The 23485-nt window shown below is 51.5% G+C and overlaps 1 protein-coding gene and 1 pseudogene across 1 annotated transcript; one reads left to right on the forward strand and one right to left on the reverse strand.

Moving 5' to 3' along the window:
* The first annotated feature begins 15659 nt into the window (after positions 1-15659).
* On the forward strand, positions 15660-17051 carry LOC123074386 (NAC transcription factor 32-like). Its single transcript, XM_044497249.1, has 3 exons — positions 15660-15873; positions 16127-16422; positions 16582-17051. Exons 1-3 carry the CDS (start codon positions 15696-15698, stop codon positions 17032-17034), a joined length of 927 nt encoding a protein of 308 aa, XP_044353184.1. The 5' UTR covers positions 15660-15695; the 3' UTR covers positions 17035-17051.
* A 1772-nt stretch (positions 17052-18823) lies between these two features.
* LOC123076212 (uncharacterized) lies at positions 18824-22798 on the reverse strand (annotated as a pseudogene).
* Positions 22799-23485: the final 687 nt, after the last annotated feature.

Consider the following 23485-nt stretch of genomic DNA (forward strand, 5'->3'; position numbering starts at 1 on the left):
CTGTGTTGGTGGCCTCTGTCCATCCAGAGGCACCGGACAACTTGCTGGAAGCGCTTCGCGGCGCTTCCATCGACGAAGAGCACCGCACTATCATGAGTGCGGTGATCGAGAAGGTTCAGTCCGCCAAAGGCGGACTAACTGAAGCATGTGCCAGCCTCCTAACAGGCTTTCAGGTAAGTAATCAAATTATAAGAAAATATTACCGCATAGACAGTAGCCCATGATGCTCTGTTTGCCGTTCACGAAGAAAGGCCGAATAGAGGATCAAATAATGACCGCAGGAGTCTAATCAGAATATGTCTATGTGTGTATGCAGGCTTCACTGCTGGCCGCTGCCGCACGCACTGCGGAGGTTGCTGCACTGAAGCAGGACCTTGAGCGGTCCAAGGAAGAGCTCGGCCTTACCAAGAGGCAGCTCGAAGAGAACAAAGGTAAGTCATACCCCGTCTGTACATTATTAAGATTTGGTTTTAGAATAATGGGATCGCCATGAATGTTGCTAGGGGCCACGACCGAAGTGGCGACCCTGTAGAAGGCGCTTTCCGAGGCCGAAGGCAAAGCGTCCAAGGAGCGCATCGAGCGAGAAAAGCAAGAAGCCCGGGTGGGCGAGGTGCAGCAAGAGCTCCAGGCTCTCGCCAAAAAACACGAGTCCTTGGAGCTTGACTCTAAGACGCGAGAGTCCGAGCTTGCGAAGGCCCTCGAAAGCACACAAAACGCCAAGGCCGAAGCCCAGAAGGCCCTCCAGGAAATTGAGGCAGATAAGAAGATAGCAGCGGGTAAGGCATTCATTATGCAAAGCAAGCATGTGAAGGAAACATTCCTTTTACTTACCCGAGTTCGGAGCTCTCCAGGAGCGTTCGCAGATCTTCCCCGCAGTGTGTTGGATGCTGCGGAGTTCTACCGGGCTGAGGAGGGGAGCTCGACGGAGAAGTTGTTCTGGTCTCAGTATACTGGGACCAAACACCCAATGCCCTTGAGCGACCAGCTAAAGCAACTGGTCGAGCTTCGCAAGGCGGCCGAACAGGCCATGATGGGTCTTATAGTCCGGATGTGGCCCGGCGAGTCCCTGCCTGATAGCTACTTCGGTCTCGTGAGGCGGCTTGTGAACGCCTGCCCATGGCTTGAAGTCATAAAGCGGTCCGTCTGCATCGAGGGTGCGCGCAGGGCTTTTGCCCGGGCGAAGGTGCACTGGGCGAAGCTGGACGCTGTAAAGCTGGTGAAGGAGGGGCCGCCAGAAGGCAAGGAGCATCGCCACCCCGAAATGTATTATGACAATGTCCTGAAGGGTTCTCGCCTTGTGGCGGAGGAATGTGGTAAAGATGTAATATTCGAATGAATGTACTGATGTGATCCTGCAATGTGAAACGAGTTCATTTGTGCTATGCAACACTTGTTAATTTAAAATACTACCTTCTGTGCGGCCGTTTATGAAATCTGAGGGTTGGCCAGTCATTGGCTTCTGCCCCCATGTAACTAGTACTGGGGTGTTCGGGTTAAACCTGAACACTCTTTATCCCAATTTTGGGTCCTTCGAAGGAGGTGTTCAGCACAGCGAACCAGGCAATCGGACTATAAAGCTTTATCACCCTCACTTAGCCATAGAAGTCTACAATTTTAAATTTTGGCGAAGCCCCTAGTATTCGGAAGGCCGAATTTGGGGTGCTATATATGCCTAAGTCGGGCAAGGCCGACTCCTCGCCCGAAGCGGAAAAGGTCTTCAAGGACTTGAGACCTCTCGAACAGCGACCAGCTCTCGCCTTATCATGACAGTCAGTTTTTGGCTTTCTCTACTGAGGTGCTCGTCCGGAAGAACCGGGACACAATCGCAGTAGTTCTCCCAGCGCTACCTTAGCCGATATTGCGGAACGTAAGGTACCAAAACATGGGAGCCGGGCAAACCCAACTATTGACCCAAGACATGATTCGGAGCTGATGCATATAGTGCTATAAGTTCGGGGTGCCGCACTATCGAAAGTGTTCGGACTTTTCTCGCCGTGTTTATGGGGTATACTGAAGCCCCTGGCGTACTGGTCGTACCAGAATGTACGGTGCAATCTGTCGTAATTAAGCAGACAAGAGAAAGAAGAAAAAGAAATGGTAATGCAATAATAGGCTAACGCTACGCATTGTTATTAAATAGTACGTCAAAGCGTACGGATACGAGTAGTGCAAGAAATAGGACTATTTGACATATCCTATCCAAGGGCAAGCTGCGTATGGGTATTTAAAACAGGTATTTCGATCGTTATCAGAGACCACCTGGGGATTCCCTTGTACGTCAGAGCTTCTTGCTTCCTTGGTATTTTCTTCTCGTAGTGCGTCCAGCAATCAGACTGCCGAAAAGGGCTTGCAGAGAGTAAGGTCCTGAAAGAGAAAATGATGAAGGTATACGGCTCCTGGGGCGGTTGAGCCGCATTGTGGGATGTGCCGTAGTGGTGCCTCCGCCTATGCCCATGGTATCTTTAGTGCGTAGTTATGTACGCGTGGCACGAATTTCGCCACTTGACTGGGACTAGGACGGAGGCCGAATTGCTAGTCGAGCTCAAAACGTGCCTGTCGATCTGCCTGCGGGGTACTCCGGACTCACTTCAAGGTGTCCGGGGTCTTTTTCTCCGAATTGGCGGTTTGCCTAATAAGGCAGCTTTGCGCTTCTGCTGCGAGGGCTGCAGTGTGCTCCTCCGTGCGGAGCGAGCGCTCTGTGTTTCCGTTGACTGTTATTACCCCATGAGGTCCTGGCATTTTGAGCTTGAGGTATGCATAATGCGGTACCGCATTGAATCTTGCAAATGCGGTTCACCCGAGCAGTGCGTGATAGCCACTGCGGAACGGGACGATATCGAAGATTAACTCCTCGCTTCGGAAGTTGTCCGGAGATCCAAAGACCACTTCCAGTGTGATTGAGCTCGTGCAATGGGCCTCTACACCTGGGATGACGCCTTTAAAGGTGGTTTTAGTGGGTTTGATCCTCGAGGGGCCTATACCCATTTTGCACACTCTATCCTGATAGAGCAGGTTCAGGCTGCTGCCGCCGTCCATAAGGACTCGAGTGAGGTGAAATCCGTCAATGATAGGGTCGAGGACCAATGCGGCAGATCCGCCATGACAGATACTAGTGGGGTGGTCCCTGCGATCGAAGGTGATCGGACAAGAGGACCATGGGTTGAACTTTGGGGCGACTGGCTCCATCACATAGACGTCCCTTAGTGCACGCTTCCGTTCCCTCTTGGGAATGTGGGTTGCGTATATCATGTTCACCGTTTTCACTTGTGGGGGGGACCTCTTCTGTCCTCCTGTGTTCGGCGGCTGGGGCTCCTCCTCGTCGTCGCTATGCAGCCCCTTGTCCTTGTTTTCGGCATTCAACTTGCCGGCCTGCTTGAACACCCAGCATTCTCTGTTGGTGTCATTGGCTAGTTTTATCGGGGGTGCCGTGAATTTGACACGAGCGATCGAGTATGCGGTCCAAACTGGACGGGCCCGAAGTACTTCTTTTGAATGGCTTTTTCCGCTGACCGGATTTAGAGCCACTGAATCCGGCATTGACTGTCGTATCTTCGGCGTTACCGCCGTTGTTGCGGCGCTTGTGTCTGTTGCGACGTGGTCTGCCGTTAGTATCTTTGGTATCTGAAGTGCCAGGATTCCTTGATGTGTTGTTGCTGCGATCCAGCCAGCTATCCTCGCCCACGCAAAAGCGGGTCATGAGTGTCGTGAGGGCTGCCATAGACTTCGGCTTCTCCTGGCCGAGGTGCCGGGCGAGCCACTCGTCACGGATGTTATGCTTGAATGCCGCTAAGGCCTCTGCATCCAGACAGTCAACAATTTGGTTTTTCTTAGTTAGGAACCTGGTCCAGAATTTCCTGGACGATTCCCCTGGCTGCTGAATTATATGGCTCAAGTCATCAGCATCTGGTGGCCGCACATAAGTGCCCTGGAAGTTGTCAAGGAATGCATCTTCCAAGTCCTCCCAACTGCCAATGAAGTCTGCTGGCAAGCTATTCAGCCAATGCCGAGCTGGTCCTTTGAGTTTTAGTGGGAGGTACTTGATGGCATGTAGATCATCACCGCGAGCCATGTGGATGTGGAGGAGGAAATCCTCGATCCATACCGCGGGGTCCGTTGTACCATCATATGATTCAATATTTACGGGTTTAAAACCCTCTGGGAATTCGTGATCCATTACTTCATCAGTGAAGCATAGGGGGTGTGCGGTGCCTCTGTGCCGGGCTATATCACGACGCAGTTCATACGAGTCTTGTCTGCTGTATTCGGCCCGGCCGGATTTGCTTTTGGTATATCCGGCGTGACGATCATCGTCCCGCATTGGGGCGCGACCCCGTGATCCGTAGATCGATCTTGTATGCCCTGCTTTGTTTTCCAATACGTCTCGCAGGTCCCGCGTGTTGCCCCGGGCCTTGGTGTTTGTGGTTGAACGGCGGCGGGGTGCGGTCTGGACTTCGGGCTGATATGCCTCTCTGTCTCGGCCACGAGGTGGCCGATCAGCCGCATCATACGCTGGTGATGTGGGTTTTAATGCTTCCTCCTCGAGTCGGGGTAGCAACCTGCGCTTTGGATAACTCTTGGAGGGGCGTTCGAGTTCGTATTCCTCGGCTGCAAGGACTTCGGTCCATCTATCCGCTAGCAGATCTTGATCAGCTCGAAGCTGTTGTTGCTTTTTCTTCAGGCTATTTGTTGTGGCTATAAGCTGGCGCTTGAAGCGCTCCTGCTTGACGGGATCCTCAGGCACGATAAATTCCTCGTTGCCGAGGCTCACCTCGTCTTCGGAGAGAGGCATGTAATTGTCATCCTCCGTTTCTCCATCTGCTGCCTGTTCTGGAGGGCTAGCTTGTTCATCCTCCCGCTCTAAATCTTGCTGGAGGGGATTGTCGTCGTCTTCGGCACTATCCGGAGTGTTATTGTCTCTTGTGCCGGTATCACTACTTTTGCTATGGCGGGACTTAGAGCGGCGCCGCTGACGTCGGTGCTTGGGTTGCTTCTTGGAGGGGTCATCCTCCGTTGTCTTATCGCCATCGCCTTCTTTGGGGGTATCCACCATGTATATATCATATGATGAGGTGGCGGTCCAGCGCCCTGTGGGCGGTGGTTCCTGTTCGTCTCCTGCATCGTCGTCCATACCGTCGATGTCTTCGGAATCGCAGTCGAGCATGTCGATTAAATCGTCGACAGTGGCTATTAAGTGGGTGGTGGGCGGGGAGCGAATTTCTTCGTCGTCCGCATCCCATTCTAGCCGGACATAGTTCGGCCAAGGTTCTCCTGACAAGGAGAGAGACCTTAATGAATTTAGCACATCGCCAAAAGGCGAGTGCTGAAAGATATCCGCGGAGGTAAACTCCATGATCGGTGCCCAATCTGATTCGATAGGCACGGACGCAGGCGGCTCGGAGCCCGTGGCCGGGGACGAATCCAGTGGTTCGGCAACACGGCTCTCGTAGGAGGTGAAGTCAGTATTCGGCTCTATCGCCACTGAGAGTGCGGCCTTCATGGTGGGGTCTATCCACCCGTCCTCAGATGCCGCAATTTGTTCCGGATTGAGGGCCGGGGTAGTTGCAGGTGTGATCTCCCGAACACTGTCCAACAACAGAGTTAAGTCATGCTCGTCGTGATTGTGCGGCGCACCTGACATGGGTTCGAATCCGTCGAAGATTAAGTCTCCGCGGATGTCGGTAGTATAATTCAAGTTTCTGAACTTGACCTGGTGGCCAGGGGCGTAGCTCTCGATCTGCTCCAGATGGCCAAGCGAGTTGGCCCGCAGTACGAAGCCGCCGAATACGAAGATCTGTCCGGGGAGGAAAACCTCACCCTGGATCGCATCGTTGCCGATGATCGAAGGAGCCATCAAGCCTTACGGTGACGGCACACTGGAACTCTCAATGAAAGCACCAATGTCGGTGTCAAAACCGGCGGATCTCAGGTAGGGGGTCCCGAACTGTGCGTCTAAGGCGGATGGTAACAGGAGGCGGGGGACACAATGTTTACCCAGGTTCGGGCCCTCTCGATGGAGGTAATACCCTACTTCCTGCTTGATTGATCTTGATGATATAGTATTACAAGAGTTGATCTACCACGAGATCGTGGAGGCTAAACCTTAGAAGCTAGCCTATGGTATGATTGTTGTTGTCCTATGGACTAAACCCTCCGGTTTATATAGACACCGGAGGGGGCTAGGGTTACACAAAGTCGGTTACAAGGGAGGAGATCTACATATCCGTATTGCCAAGCTTGCCTTCCACGCCAAGGAGAGTCCCATCCGGACACGGGACGAAGTCTTCAATCTTGTATCTTCATAGTCCAACAGTCCGGCTAAAGTATATAGTCCGGCCGTTCGAGGACCCCCTAATCCAAGACTCCCTCACCCACCAGCTACATCTTCACACTCAAGAAAGTGCGTCCTTATTATGGGCAAAAAAATACCCCCTGACAGCTGGGACCCAGCAGCTATATCTTCACACGCAAGGAAGTGCGTCCTTATCCTCCCTGACAGTTGGGACCCACCCGGTCAAAGCGTACGTACCGTTGTCTGTCTTGTCGGAACGTGTATGTACATACTGGTCGATCGGTCACTCTGCAACAATGAACCGTGGCCGAGTAAGTAGCAGCACATGTCATAGTAGAGCCCCCCCACGTAGCATTTCAGGCTGTCCCGTCTAAATCGTGTACACGTACATACAGCCACACGCCAAAAAATACGGCCACGTACGTACATACGGGCGGGGTCTCGAACGCCTACTCGCTCATACGTAGGGCCTGGGCTCGTGTACATGGCTGGGTCGGAACGGAGAAACTGCGTCGTCGTGTTCATCGGGAGGCAACGGAATGTGTCGTGTTCATCAGGAGGCAACGGAATACGTCGTGTTCATCGGGAGCCAACCGGTTTGGACGGAACAGCCGATCGAAACGAGGCATGGCGTACCGCAGAGCGGAGGAAACGGCCTTGTGTTCGACCGGCCACGATCAAAACGGGATCCTATTCATCGAGATTGGTCTGGCGTACCGCAAAACGGAGGAAACGGACTTCTCTTGGACCTCCTACGGTCGAAACGGAGTCCTGTTGATCGAGAGGGGTGTGGCGTACCGCAAACAGAGGAAATGGACTTGTGTTTAGCACTACGATCGAAACGGGGGTCCTGTTCATCGGGAGGGGTGCGGCGTACCGCAAAACGGGACTCCACGGGATATTGTTCATCTCCACCGTCGACCTCCTCCAGCCTTCACGGGCTACTGTTCATCCACCGTCGACCTCCTCCAGCCTCCACCTGCGACTGCCCATCCACGGGCTCCTGTTCATCCAGCCTCCACCGCTCCTCCACCGGCTACTGTTCAACCAGCCCTCTCCACGGGGTCCTGTTCAACCACCCCTCCACGGGCTACTGTTCATCTAGACCTCCACCGTCTACTGTTCAACCAGCCTTCCACGGGGCCGTCCTGTTCATCCAGCCCTCCACGGGGTCTTGTTCATCCACCCCCAACCGGCTCGATCGATCGGGGTCCTGTTCATCCAGCGGCAACGACCTCTACTACCACGGGGTCCTATTCGTCCAACCCCCCACCAGGAACTGTTCATAAAAACTCCCCCAACCACGCTCATTGTTCATCAAGGGAAGGAGGCAGCAGGGTTCGATCGGCTTCAGTTAGCAGCAGTAGCGAAGGAATCGCTCGCTTGGGTTCAGTTAACAGCCATCGATCGATCGCTCGAGTTCAGTAACGCGTAGCCTACAGTGCAATCGCTCGGGTTCAGTAGGCGAACGCCTCGCTCGGGTTCAGTTAGAGCCCAATCCCTCGCACCCACGCGCGTACATGTACGAGAGAAACGCGCATCGCTCGGCCCCCGACCATCCACCGTAACTGGGAACTCCCCGATATTTTCCTCGCCCTTGCTTCTACCACGGTTTTTTCCATCATGGACGACCCAAAGAATGTCATGCAGCTGCATCTCCGGCCCGCCCAGGACGAAAAGCTCATTTTCTGTCATGATTTTTTGTCATAGAAGTAGGAGCCCACCACATCTATGATGATACCGGGTTTTGTCACAATTATCGTCATAGAAGTGTCATAAGCATGACAGAAAAAAAATCGTTCGGCCCAAAATGTCACGGATATGTCTTTTTTTGTAGTGTGTAGAGCGGTACTGCCGCTTAGCCTGTTCTGACAAGGTTCAAACATAAAGAGGGACAAGCTCAATTGACGGGAAAGAACAAGGGTGCAAAGATATAGTGTACATGTTGATTCCACCCAAACCTTTCCGAAGCAGACCCTCTTAATAGTACAGTGTTCCTACTACTGAAGTCCACCTAAAAAGAAACGCAAGAAAACACCGTCTTCATAAATATCCAGAGGGAACTTCAGCCCATAGCCCCTAGCCCCCCGCTCCCTAGCCCCGCCGGCGGCCACTCTGGCCTCGGCGTCCACCCCCCCCCCCTCCTCGCCGCTGGCCATTCCGGCCCCAGCACCCACCCCCTCTCCTACCGCTGACCTCCCTGGCTCCGGTGTACTTCCTGCTGGCGGTTCCTCATGGCTTTGGGCTCGAGCAGTCCTCCCTCGGTCTCCATGATCCGGCACCGGGAGCAGCCAATTGTTTATGGGTTGGGGATGTCGACGTCCTCGGGCTCTGCGCACTCATCCACGGCGGCGGTGGCGGGCGTGGCCTGGAGCAAGTCGGCTCCTTCCCGTAAGGCCATGTGGTGGCGCCAGCGGGCTCTGCGTCGCCAGTAGGAGGCTGGTGGCCTCGGCGGCCGTGACTCGCCCACGTCCTCGGAGAGGCGCCTCATCCCGCCGGACCTCTACGGGATCTACTTTCGTTGCTTCAAGGACGGGTACCACAGGCAAGATTGTACCAATGACCCAATGTGCATTCGATGCGGGTTTCCTTGCCACGTTTCCTCCCAGTGCAAGAGGCCTCGGAGCCCCATCTCTAAGGATGAACTCCGGCGGCAGTGATTGCTAAGGTTTCAGCTTCCTTGCCAGGGCGGGAGGATGGGGTGCTGGGCAGGGGAGGGCCGTTGATGGAGCCTAGACAGAGCGTGTCGAGGGCGTCGCCTCTGTCAGTTGCGCCCAACTTCCCTCCGCTGCTTGCAGGACCCTCTTCCCTTCCCCCGGTGGCTGCCTTCGCACCGGTGGTGGCCTTGCCGGAGGTCTGTGTCATGTCTCGGGTGCCGGACATGGATGATCTGGAGCGGCGTCTTCAGTTGGCGGTGGTGATGTATGTGGGTGGCTCATGGCCGTAGGTTTCTTGTGTGGCAGTGGCGGAGGCCATTGCAGGCCAACTTGACATCCAAGGCACCGCTTTTCTGTTCACAAGTATCACCCGGAGGATTTTCTTGTGGTGTTCGCGTCTCATGAGGTCAGGAAGAGGGTGCTGAGTGTGCCGGTGATTCATCATGTCGGTTTCAATCTGCATGTCAAGCCGTGGCTTAGGCAGGCTCAAGCTACGTCTAGATTGATGCGCACTCAGGTGGATATCATGATAGAAGGGGTGCCGTCTCATGCTTGCTCGAGGAAAATGTGGTTGCAAAACTGCTGGGAAAGGCCTGTTTGGTGGAGAGTCTTGCGCCGGAGACGGAGAATAGGGAGGACCTCTCTCTCTCTTCAAGCTTCGCGCCTGGTGTGTGGATCCGGAGGAGATTCTGGTGAGTCGTAGGCTGTGGGTGCTGGAGCCGCCGGAGGTAGATGGGAATGCGGCAGTGAGGAGACCATCTTTCCGTCAACTACTAGAATATCCCACCATCATTCATGTTGGGTGGATGCGGGAATTCTCGGAGCCGCAGCTTTGTCATCGTTCGGGCAGTTCGGATGGAGTAAGCGGCCAAAGCAGCTTCCCGGATAGTTCCAACCGGTCCTTTGCTGGAGGAGAGTGGGTGATTTCACCATGGACACGAGGTGTCTGCGGTAGAATGGTGGCCGGAGCTACTCTGGTGGCGGTGGTGGCCCTGGGAGGTCGTACAAGAAAGTGTTGGAAGGTAGGGTGGGGCCCTCGGACTGGCGCATCCCTCCGATGATGCAAGTGGGGCCCCGCTTGTCTGCGGTAAGCAGGTTGGACTACGGGTCCAGGAATAAGGAGATTCAAACTGAGCAGCTGGCCAGAGCATCTGAGAAGGTTCCGTTGGCTAATGAGGGGTTGCCAGCTGGCTTGGAAAGTGCAAAGGATTTGACTGATATGTCAGGCGAGGGAGCTAGGCAGACCGAGGTGAGGCCGCTGATTAGGAAAGGGGAGGTTGGCTCAGATCCCAATCCGGAAAGACAAGGAGAGTTGGTGCAGGAGGTGGCAACTGAGCTTGTGCCAATAATGCGACCGGCAGCGGATGTCATTGATGGCGCGCTGATCGAGGAAGGGCCCCAGCCATTTCAGGCCACTTGCAATAGGGATGGTGCAGTGGATCATCTGCGACCAGTTTTGGAGGATCCCCAGGAGGTGTTGCCTGCGCCAGACACGTCTGTGGTTCAGACAATCTGTTTGGAAGTGCGTGAAGTGGATCAAGACGGATACAGCGGGAATATTCGGAGCGCGGATGGCTGGGATCCGGTGGCACATGTGATTGCCCTGGCCAATGTGTTGTCGGATGCACGGATTTCTACCTCTGATTTGGAGGGATCAAGGGCTCGGGAGGAGGCGGATACTACTTTGGATACCGATTTGGCGGGTTCTGCTTTGGAGCCTACTGCGGGCTGCACTGTTGCTGCATGCGAGCGTGATGTGACCACGTCCAGCGCCATGTAGCAGGATGGGCACGTCGATTTGGTGGTTGCCCAGGTTTAGGAAGACAGGCTCTCGAACAAAGAACAGATAGCGATTGGAAACATCAAGTCCTTCTGCGCTGGACTTCTGAAGAAGCTGGCCCCACCGCTGCTTAAGGAGATTAAAACTATGAAAGGAGTTAGGGCAGGGCAAGATCCTTTCACCCCTCGGCGCAACACGAGGTCAGCATGTAACTCGATCAGGTCGAAGTCTAAGGCCACGGCGGTAGAGACAGTGCTTCTTAAAACTTTAGGCATTGCACACGACAATCTTGCGGTGTCGGAGGGGGCTTTGGACATACTCCGCAACATGTTTGACTCGCCCCTCCAAGAATCGCAACTTCGTGCTATTGCGGCCATATTTGGGAAGGCAGTTCTGATTAACCTTTCTGGAGAGTTTGACACGTTGGTGGCCATGTCGGGCTAGTTTGGGAGTGTGGGTTTGTACTGACATTGGAGTCCATCATTCCAAATGTCGTACATGCCGTTGGAGTTGGTGTGTTGGAATGTGCGTGGTCTAAATAGTTCGGCGAGGAGAGATGCTCTTAGAGAACTAGCGGACACGATGAAGGTCGCTATTTGGTGTATATTGGAGACTAAACTTGAACTTGTAGACCAGTTTGTGATCATGCAATATCTTGGGCCATCTTATGATGGTTTTGCCTATCTTCCTGCCTTGGCGACTCGGGGTGGTATTTTTGTTGCTTGGGACACCTCAAGGGTGAGGCTGTCCAACATGGTTAATGACACGAACTTTCTTACGGGCTACGTGACACCTTTGGTTGGGGAGCCATGGTGCATGTCGGTGGTATATGGTCCTCAAGAGGATGCTCAGAAGATTACTTTTCTTCATGAGCTGTCGGAGAGAAGGCAGCTATGCCCGGGCCCGTGGATGGTTATAGGAGATTTCAATATGATCCTCTGTGCTGCGGACAAGAACAATGCTCTTTTGGACAGAAGGATGATGGGGAAGTTTAAGAGGTTTGTGGATGACAATGCGATGAAAGAACTGCATGGGCGCAAATTTACCTGGAGCAACGAGAGGGAGAACCCAACCATGACCAATATTGACCGGGATCTCATCTCTCTGGATTGGGAGCTAGCATACCCTGATTGCTTGCTACAGGCGCTTTCTACCTCCTCCTTAGATCATTGCCCTCTTTTCCTTTCTCTAGAGGACCGGCTGCTGCATCGCAAGCGTTTTCGTTTTGAGACGTTCTGGGTTAAGATAGATGGATTCATGGAGGCAGTACAGGAAGGATGGGTGTGCGATGAGGCCATCACGGACCCATTTGTGCGGCTTGACTCGCTGTTGAGGAACGGTGCTAAGCATTTGACCGCGTGGGGTCAGAGGGAGATTGGCAACATCAAGATGCAAATGGCCGCTGCAAACTTGGTGATCTTAAGGTTTGATTGCGCGCAAGAAGCTAGGGTGCTGACTGAACAAGAAAGATGGCTTCGGAGCTCGCTGAAATGATTGGTGCTAGGTTTGGCCTCGCCGGAGAGGACGATTGCAAGACAGCGGTCTAGGATGAGATGGTTGTAGTCTGGTGATGCTAATACTAACCTATTTCATCTCGTGGCCAATGGAAGGAAGGCTAGGAATTTCATCCCGGCGATATCTATGGCGGGCCAGACCATTACTAATCAAATAGGCAAGGAGGAGGCATTTCATGAGGCCTATAGCGAGTTGCTTGGTAAGACCACACCAAGGCAGCACACATTGGACCTGGACTTTCTAGGCATCGAGGCAATTGATCTATCAGACCAGGATCAGATGTTTCAGGAGGAGGAGATATGGAATGTTATTAAGGAGATGCTTGTCGATTGTGCGCCTGGCCCGGATGGGTTCACAGGCATGTTCTTTCAGAAAGCCTGGCCGATCGTGAAAGGAGATGTGATTGCTGCAATTCACAACTTGCTTCTTGGCGATGGAAGGGGGTTTGATAGGCTCAACCAAGCTTTGATTTCGCTGATCCCTAAGAAGGCAGATGCTAGCCAGATCAATGACTTTAGACTGCTGAGCCTTGTCCATAGCTTGCCTAAGTTCACTTCAAAGCTTTTGGCAACGCGGCTGAGATGGCGCATGGGGGAGTTGGTGAGTGTGAACCAGTCGGCCTTCATAAAGCGGTGCAACATCCATGACAACTTCTTGCTAGTGAGGCAAATGGCGAGGAAATTGCATAAGCATAGGACAAAAGGTGTGTTGCTCAAATTGGACATATCTCGCGCCTTTGACTCTTTGTCCTGGCCATTCCTTTTTGAAGTTCTTAGGGCCAAGTGTTTTTCGAGCACATGGAGATCGTGGATTGCCACTATGTTGAGAACAGCGAGCTCTAGAGTGGTGGTTAATGGCAGCGTTGGGGAGAAAATTATGCATGTCTGTGGCCTCCGACAGGGTGAACCCCTATCCCCACTCCTCTTTGTGATTGCTATTGATGTGCTCACAGGGATGATGATCAAAGCTCAAGAGGGACAGGTTCTTAGCAAGATTCCTGGATGTTTACCTATGCAGCGTCTCTCGCTTTATGCGGATGATGTTGTGTTGTTTATTAGACCGTCGAGACCTGACCTGATGTTTGTCAGCGAGGCAATCATGATATTTGGAGAGGCCTCGGGTTTGAGGATTAACTTTGCAAAATCGTCGGCCATCATGATTAGAGCGGAAGAGGAAGACGAGGAACTAGTCAAGTAAGATTTACCGTGGAAAATGGAGAAGTTTCCTTTCAGATATCTTGGACTACAATTGGGCATCAGGCAACTCACGCGCTCGGAATGGCAGCCGATTGTGGATAATGTGCTGAGGATTGTTCCAGGTTAGCGGATTGGTCACGAGGCCGGGTCGGCTCATTCTGGTAAATCAAGTGGTTCGAGCTCGCCCCACTCATCACTTAATGGTGGCAGAAGCGCCCAAATGGGCAATTGAGAGGGTGGACAAGGGGTGTCGTGCTTTCTTTTGGGCTGGGCCTGACACTGTCCATGCGGGAAGTGTGTTGTAGCATGGCAACGGGTTTGTCGCCCTAAAGGACTGGGAGGACTTGGTGCGATTGATTTACATAAGCATGGGATTGCGCTTCGTTTGCGGTGGGAATGGCTCAAACGTTCTGACAGCTCGCGGCCTTGGCAGGGTCTGAACTTTTCTTCTGACAAGCAAGTGCAGATAGCGTTTGACAGTTTGGTCAAGTGGCAGCTTGGGGAGGGCTCCAACGTGCTGTTTTGGAGAGATCACTGGCTAAACGGAGCTCGTATTTCTGAAATTGCTCCTCTGGTTGTGGGAAAGGTCAGGACCCAGGTTGTGAACAAAAGAACTGTCAAGGACGCGATGCATCTTCATGCCTGGACCTCGGATATTGTTGGTGAGATGTCGACCGAGGGGTTGAGTCAGTTCATCCATCTCTGGGATAGACTGATTGAAGTGGAACTCACCCCCGATGTGGAGGATAGGCCGATCTGGCAATGGGATGCCTCTGGCACGTATACGGCGAAATCCGCGTACAAGATGTTGTGTGAAGGGGGCATAAAATTCCAATGTGCATCCGCGGTCTGGCGGTGCTGGGTGCCGCTCACCTGCAAGCTTTTCATCTGGCTGGCCTTGCGCTATCGGTTATGTACGTCGGACCGGAGATTCAGACATGGACTACAGGATCAGACCTCTGTCTGCTATCTGTGTGACCAGGAGGACACTGTGGACCACATTCTACTTCAGTGCGTTTTTGCTCGACATGTTTGGTTTCTCAGCTGCACGAGACTCGGCATTGATGTATCCATCTTGCCAACTATGACAGATAACCTGGAGGAGTGGTGGACTAGGTCGAGTAAAAGAATTCACAAGACCTACCGCAAAGGATTTGATGCTTTTTGCATCCTAATTTGTTGGAACTTGTGGAAACAGAGAAATGGTAGGGTTTTTGCGTCACAGGCCATTGCCAACGAATGGGGCACTGCTGAGCTGATTCATCAGGAGCTCTTGCGATGGGTGCTAGTAGGAGGGAGAGGAGTCCAACATCTAATTGAGGAGTAGTGTGTATGTGTTGGAGTGGTGTGTTTGATGTGCCAACCGTTTGTGGATGGCCGTCTATTGTAATTCTTGTATATAACCTCTGCCTTCTATAAATCAATGGTACGCAATTTGTGTACTCTAAAAAAATATCTAGAAGGGTTGAACTCGTCTTGTGCCATAAGATAAATTATTTGAAATACTCAATGCACACACTTATTTCGTAAAAGCATTGTCTTCAATCACCAAAACCACTAAGAAAGTAATATGCCCTAACACCTTCAAATGTGGACTTTTACTTCTCTAACCAGTTTCAAGTTATCAGCTAGAGATGCTCTTAAGTCAAAAAAACAAAGATTCGGCAGTAATTATTTCTGTCTTATGTACGTACAGTAGTACGAAAGCTGACGAAGAACCGTACGTACGTTTGCTGTAGCGAAGTGACAGTATTATTTAAGCCTGAGTAAAACTGTAGTTCCACATCAATCACCAGCTGGCTATGGAGCAGCATGCACGCATAAACACAAAATCTGCCTTCGCACTGACATGTGAACGCTGAAAAGGGCGTAAATCATGAAGAGGTTTGGCCCATTTGGTAGTATTAATATGCGGCTGTCAAGCTCACGCGATGTCACGTTACGCGTAATCATCGGGTAGCTTGACGTGCCATCGGACGTCAGGGAGGCTAATCCAGCCGTGTGTCCACGATCGATCGGTCTGCGCCACGCGCGTCGCCGTCCAGGACTCGAGAGCCATCGCCATGCACGTCGCTCTCGCATAATCTCATTGCTTGGGTACCCTGACGACATGGGCACGTACGGTTACTTAGCCTAAGTAACTTACGCGTGTGCATGTATATATAGGCCATCCGCCAGCCGACTTCTTGGAGCGTTCCCAAATCAGGCCATCTCTTCTTCGTCGGCTCCGGCTCCGAGCTAGTGCGGATCGATCGGTGATGGAAGAAGGGTTTGTGTTTCGGGGGTGCGAGCTGCCGCCGGGGTTCCGGTTCCAGCCCACGGACCAGGAGATCATCGTCTGCTACCTCAAGAGGAAGGTCGCCTCCGCCGCCTCCGCCGTCACCTCCATCATCGCCGACGTCGACATCTACAAGTTCGACCCGTGGGAACTGCCCGGTAAGCATGCACGCATGCATACGTACTGCATACGTAGCCACGCCATGCAACCAATGCAAAGTTTTGTTTCTATCTCTTTGACTCTCGTCCATGCACGAGCTTCCAAGAAAAAAATACCGTTAGCTGCCGACCGGCTATCTACACCCATTTTTAATGTATATATCATCGTGAGGAACAAGAGACAAGGATTATAATGCTGATTGAATATACTGGTAAATGGATGGAAGTTTGACATTTTTGTGCGTGCGTGCAGACAAGGCGCAGTTCGGGGAGGGGGAGTGGTTCTTCTTCAGCCCGAGGGACCGCAAGTACCCCAACGGCGCGCGGCCCAACCGCACGGCGGGCTCGGGGTACTGGAAGGCCACCGGCACCGACAAGCCGATCCTGGCCGCCGGCGGCGCGCGCTGCCTCGGGGTCAAGAAGGCGCTAGTCTTCTACCAGGGCCGCTCCCCGCGGGGCACCAAGACTGAGTGGGTCATGCACGAGTACCGCCTCCTCCACGCCGACGCCGGCGCCGCCACCCGCCACAAGCCCCACGACTCCATGAGGGTACGTACTATTTCCGTAAAAAAAAATACAAGAGCGTTTATATATCACTAAAGTTAGCAAGGGAGTACCAAACAAACACGCGTGTATTGATGAATCTACGGTACGGACACAGTTGCCGGTCAACTGAATTTCATACTTACATATATACGTTGGGTGCAGCTGGACGACTGGGTCCTGTGCCGCGTCCGCAAGAAGGGCGTCGCCGTCGCGCCGGACATGGATGGCAACCCCGGAGCGCCGAGCCACGCGGAGGTTCAGGCAATTGATAGTACCACCGCAGCGGCACACGGCGCCTTCGGCGACGACTGGACCGACGGCCAGCTCCTGCAGTACCTGATGAGCGGCGGATCCGGACAGGTCGACGGTGCCGGCACCATCAGCGGGGCGGCGGGTCACGTCCATGACGGTGCGCGCCGCGAGAGTGCGCCGGAGGTACAACTGGCGTCGGTGCTGGAGAACATCAAGAGGGACCTCTCCTTCCATGCCATGGACGACGTGTATTTCCTCCAGTCCAGCAAGCGGGCCAACTGCATGGGAGGAGGCGCGGGCCACCACACCGACGGCGACCAGCTGTCGCCGCCGAAGTCCCTGTCCATGTTCGAGGACGATTAGTTAGGTGTTGCCTTGCGCACGAGGGATATGCATGCACACGTAATCTACAGTCGACAGTGTGCGTGCTTAATTCGGTAGCCACGATTGGGAGTGTTTCTACTCTTGCGGATATCAACTGTGATCGATTTTATTTCCTCCACACTTGCAGAACAACTTAATTTATTCTCTATCAGTGCAGCCTTGCTGTGAACCAAAATAACGACGGGCATGTGTGCGTCACCTCTAACAAATACTGCTCACAACTCATAACTCAGGTGGCTATCCGTGCTATGGCACGTGGCATCACTTTGAACTCCTAATCATCATCAAGGTTCTTCCCGCGTCACTTTGAGCTCCTAATAAGGTTCTTCCCGCAAAACAAATACTTATAACGGAGTATGAAATTTTTGTCAAGGCGTCAGTCACGTACTTATAGGGGTTGAAAATAGATGTGCAAGATTGATACTTCCCTATTTTTTTATACACTTAACTCATGGGCGGCAAGTTTCTTTAACCAGCTTTTCCAAAACTAACCTTAATCAGACGGTTCAGATTTAAACTTCCCTATTTGAAGTGTATCCACACGCCCTCGATGACACTAGAAGCACCAATGAGACGGGGGGCGCTAGGTGGAGAGAACCTTATTCCATCTTCAGAGAGCCGCCGCCGCTTCGTCTCTCTGAGCAGGACACAAACCCTAAAAAAACTCGGAAAAACATCCAAAAACGAAGCCCTCCCGCCAGCAAAGGCCGAGATCCACCACGCCTTCATGGCCCTAAAGCCACATGAGACGAGGCAGACCGGGGCCGGCACCGGCGGGAGGCAAGAGGAACCCTAACGGCGTCTGGGTACGAGCGCCTCCTGAGAGTGGATCTCTTATTTTATTCCTCTATGACTGTTCATATATAAGTATATGATTGGATCATTTTCTTTTTGTGTTCTTGGTAAACATGTAGGAGTATACAATTTTTTTGTTAGAGCAATGCTAAAGAAAATTATGAATGATTTGGGGATCTTTTTAGTTACATGCTAGCATGGACGTAAAATATGGCGCATATTTGAAAATAATTATTGCTTCTCAAAGAAATATGATATCACGAAACAGAGAAGTTGGATTTGGGCTACAAACAACATTGATAACAGACAAATATATTTGAAATGTGTCTAACAAGTACGAGATAATCAAGCATCATCTGAAAACATAATAGTCCGACAAATATTTGCTAAACTTAGTTCAAAATTTTATAAATAACTCCTTTAGCACAACTAAAACGAAATACCTAACATGTTTTGTACATGCGTATAGATTGATTCAGATTTGGTTCTTTCCCCCTATAAATAAATTGTTTACATGTAACTCATGACAGTTAATAGCAAGTAATGATGTGCAAAAACATCCATAGCCTTGAGAAGGTCAATCGTAATTACCTCTTACCATCTAGATCACCCTAACCATTACATCAAAATAAACAGACGATCCAGAATCATTTGGAACCATCTTAGAAGTTCTCTAATCATTCAGAATCATATTAAGGACATCTTCCTTGCAGGATATAATCATAAGTCATCCAGCAGCGAGTGAGATCGAGCTATTAAAGCGTACATAGATTCATTACACAACAAGATAATTAGAGTCCTCGCATCTTGTTGGAAACTACAACTACTAAATTAGCAAGGGTACGTAGATAGAACCAAAGAGGCCGCAACCAAAAGGACAAGACCATCTTGAGGGACTGGAGACTAAGATAGTACAAAGTTATCTCTCCACGGAGACCCATTGCCTTGCTGATCATACGAGGTATATGCTACCTCAAGATCCCTCCTCACCCTCCTCAAACTCGATCTGCAGATTCACCGCTTCCTCCTGCATGGAGAACACAACAGAAAACCACTGTCATCATCGTTGCTGTGGAAGACAAATATCCGTGTGGTGTGGTGATCGACATCAATAACAAATCTCTGATGAAGCTCACCCGGGAAACAGATGACGCCGGTGGAGTAGACTCTTCGCCGTTGGAACCGCGGCCAACATCAGATGGAAGCGAACCTGCATAAACAGCAACTCGCACACTGTCAAACTAAAAAGTACTTGATCAACATAACCATTGTTGGGATTGCCACCAATATGGAAATAATAACTTGATTGGCATGAACTGTTAACATAACTAATTTTGAAATATATCAATGCTTTATATTATTTTATTTTATTTTACGGGAAAATGCAGCGGGTTAGAAATATGTGAGTATAACTGATAAGTATTTTTTTTGCGGGTTAACATAACTAATAATAACTAATTTTGAAATATGTCAATGCTTTATATATCCTGTTAGAAATATAGTAATTGCATAGGAAAAATGAAAACCAAATCATAAAAAATCAATCCATGTGTCCCTTTGTCAAGTCTCTGATGGCATGGTGACCCATGTTCCGGAAAACCTGTTTGTTTGAAATTAACTGGTGGCACTATTTTGTACATGCAAAGACTAATTGGGTGTATGTATAATAGCCATAGATGAACAAAATAGATGAGATAGTGGCTGCAGGTTTGTACACCTGCAGATATGCTAAGAACAATTGAATGTCTATTACAGTGCCATGAGAAAGAAAAGTATTTACAGTCCACCACTATCCAAATTGATAACAAACAATCAAGAGAATATACGTTGTGACAACTACAAGCTGTCTCCAATATGACAAGTTTAACAGCCTACAAGATAAATTACTTATGCATTGTGAGTTTGTGACCCAGCGTAAACCCTTCTCAAGGAACAATCTGAACCATATGAGCTCTATACTATTCTCATTTACGATGCATCATCCTAAATGTTACAAAATGAGAGTTATAGATGTGGGAGTGCATACTAAACTTCCAGATCTGTTACAAAATGTCCATACTGCTAGATGTGTGCAGGCCCGGTCCTGATGGGGGGGCAGGGGGGGCGGCCGCCCCGGGCCCCCGGAACGGAGGGGCCCCCACCCAGGGACGTACGTGATATATAGAGATATAGCCATATAGGCCTGCCGCTGCGTGCGTCTGCATGGACTGAAAAAACGCACTGCTTGGCCCAAGATTAGTACTATGTGAGGCTGGCCCAAGATGGAGTAATAATTACGCATGACCGTCGATCATGGATCGAATCAACCTTCTTCGAGAGGCGCATCAGTTACGCACGCACGCGAGGCACGGTGTCGGCGGCCGCCGCCGCCGAACGCCCGGATGGCTTTTCGGCTCTTCGGCTCGAGACCGCGAGAGCCAGTTGAACGACGGCGGACGAGGGACGACCCTTGAGCATGAGCCATGCAATCGCTGCAACTTTAGCGGAGACGCCCCATCAACGATTGCAGAAGTAGATTCTAGATAAGGTACTGTGCCCTATTCCTTTTGCTTTTCCTATGATAATTATTACAAATTATAAATGATAATCAATATTCCCTATTTATTATTGTCATATGGCATTGATAATTCTTTGATTGGGCATGGTTACTGTAGATTTTAGAGGCATTGTCATTACCTCCCTCCGATCCAAAAAAAATGTAGTGGCTTTAGTTCAACTTTACTTCTAATTTGAACTAAAGTCATATGACACTCTTTTTTTTTGAATCGGAGGGAGTAAGATTTTTTGTCCAGTTAATATAGTAGTTTTTTTATAGCTCTGCACTAATTTTCAAATACTAGCGGCACTTCCATAGGGACCTTGATGTGACGCTTACGAAAAATATATAAATAAAGAATAATGTGGCATCTGTCTATGAGCCACTACGTACCTCAGGTTCTAATTGCAATGTATATATGCTTTCCCATTAAATTGATTGGATTGCATCTGTTCTTTGCAATGTCCTATGGAACACGGAGATGCTAGCACTAGTCTAGAAAATACACTAGTCCATGATTATGGTTAATTTGATAGCTCTTCCAATCCCGCATCCTAGTGTATACAATAATTTCATCGGGTATTGAAGGCGAGATTGAATATTGGGATCAACGGAAGCGGGAAAGACCTACAAAATCGATCCCTAAGGCAACGCTCTAAGGGCCCCGAGCTCAAATTTTGCCCCGGGCCCCTAAAATCCTAGGACCGGCCCTGGATGTGTGTGCCAATGCTGATGTGATACCAGTAACGTTAACTGAATTTTGTTTGCATAACAGATAACAGTGAATCTTTTGGGATTTAAAAGGAATGTAGACACGAAGTAAAGGTATTTTCTCTCTCGTTTTAGGCACATTAAGGCAATATAGTTGTGGCTTACTAGAAGATCAATCAGAGGTGAACACATGTATGTCTTTTTCTCGTAACAATTTCAGTTGGAAGCAAACAGAGCATAGGAGCCGAGTAAGCATTAAATGTGCTGTCTAGTATACTTACTAATTTAAACAGATGAATATCTGCCACAAAAAAAAAAGAGAAATACAAGAGAAAAATACAACCAAATAACTAGTATAGAAGGATCACTGTAGAAGGCGTACAGAGCTTAAGGACTGCGTCACAGTCAAACGTACGTGAGCAACAGCATAACAACTTAATTAGCACATGTGAATACTAATCCCACAGATGAACTTTGATTGAATTGGGCAAAGTCAGTCCAAAAACTTAGCAAACGAGGGGAGCAATTGAAATGCGATTGCTTGCACGTGTCTAGTGATATTCCAATGCAAATAAGTTAAGTGTTCAACAGCATAGAGGGTAGAAACCATGGAAGGTGTGATGGGTGGCTACCTGCTGAAAGCGCGATCGGCAGCTCCAATGCGCGGACGGAGAAACAGTTGGGGGGCTTCCCTGACGGTGGCACCACCATCTCGTACACGCCGCACTCCACAACCCTCTTGGCGCGCAGGTCCACGCCGAAGAGGTGCTCCTCCAGGAAGAAGTAGAGCACGTCCGGATTCATGGGGTGGACGAGCGCGAACGTGGGGTTCTTCTCCGTCAGGCCGGCAGCCCTGTAGCTGTCGTCGGCCCAGATCTCCTGAAAGCTCACCTTGTAGTCCAGCACCCACTCATTGGCCTCCGGATCACTCAGCGTCCACATGCTGACCGTCATGGGAGCCTCGTCGTCGCTGCGAGAGCTCCACTCCGCGCACCGGAACTTGCCAGCGCTCACCTGCACGAACCGGCGGTGGGCCACCGATCTCCCGGCGCAGTGGGCGCACGAGGCACGAGGCAGATGGCAGTCGCTTTCTGGGAGCGGGATGACGTCCAGCACCGGGGCATCCGCGAAAGCGTCGCAGAAGATGAGCCCCCCGGCGAGATCCACCCACTCGCCGGTGTCGGAAGAGAAGCAGAGGAGCGTGGCGTGTTCGTCTGCAAACATGTAGCGGAACTCGACGACCATGTAGCGCTAGGCGCCGCCTCCGGCTCCGGGGGCGGCGACGACGCCGAGGTTCAGCGCGTTGATCTCCGTAGGTAGCCCGCTAGGGTCGCGGCCGGGTTGCGGGAGGCGGAAGGCGGTGGCGGACGCGACGTCGCAGACGAAGTAGGTCGGCGGGTGGCGCCTGATGTAGGTGACAGCGGGGACCAGCACGCCGTTGCGGAAGGTCGGCGGGGGAGTTGGAGAGTCAGTGGGAGGGGGTGGCGGGGCGCGGAGGAGGAGGAGGCCGGAGGCAGGGTCCGCGGTGACCACCCAGGGGCAGACGCCGCTGGTGGGGTCGGCCTGGACGGGGGACACGCGCCGGGGCACGTTGAGGACGGAGACGCGCGGCGGCGCGGCGAGCTCGAGGGAGAGGTCCGCGTCCTGCTGCTCCGACACGCGCGTGTCGGCGCCCAGGATGATCCACGCCGGCGGAGCCATTTTGGTGGCAGGAGAGCGGAGCGAAAGCAAGCGGGGAAGGGTGGAGCAGTGCAAATGCCCGTGAAGGATGCGAAATATGTGTGGGAGGAAGGGTAGTACTCCAGTAAGTAGTAGTAGGGTTTTAGCCGCCTAATTTCCAGGGGTTTAAGGAATTAAGGCCACTTCTGCCCCGTGTTTTTCTCTCTCACGACGAGAGGCGGAATGATGGGTTGGTACGAGTTTGAATCGTTCAGCTCTCTCTTCTCTTTCGTGGATTTCTGTCGTGGCTTGCAGCGGCACAGCTAGCAGGATGCTGCTAGGTGTTAGAGTAGTCATTATGGTATACGACTTCTAGTTCAAGTCAGTTTTGTACCTCTACCTCAAGTCGGTTTGTACCCTCTTATATACTCTTGTATGCCGCACCAAATAATCAATAAGCAATAATTTTATTCAGCTTTCATGGTATCAGATACCGGTCCCAGGGTTTAGGGTATGGCTCCGCCAACGCCACCGCCGCCGCCGCCGCCCGGCTACTTCAAGCGCCGGGCCGCGCTGATCGCTAAGGTTGCCAACGCCGCGGCCGCTTCTCTCTCGGCCCTCACCATAGCTCCACAAAACTACCCTGCACCCATCCTCGCCGCACCAATATCTCTTGCTGACACAATCTCCGACGTCAGCCCCTACATCCCCATAGTTCTTGATCTCGCC

The sequence above is a fragment of the Triticum aestivum genome, chromosome 3D (genome assembly GCF_018294505.1).
Source record: "Triticum aestivum cultivar Chinese Spring chromosome 3D, IWGSC CS RefSeq v2.1, whole genome shotgun sequence".
Taxonomy (NCBI): domain Eukaryota; kingdom Viridiplantae; phylum Streptophyta; class Magnoliopsida; order Poales; family Poaceae; genus Triticum; species Triticum aestivum.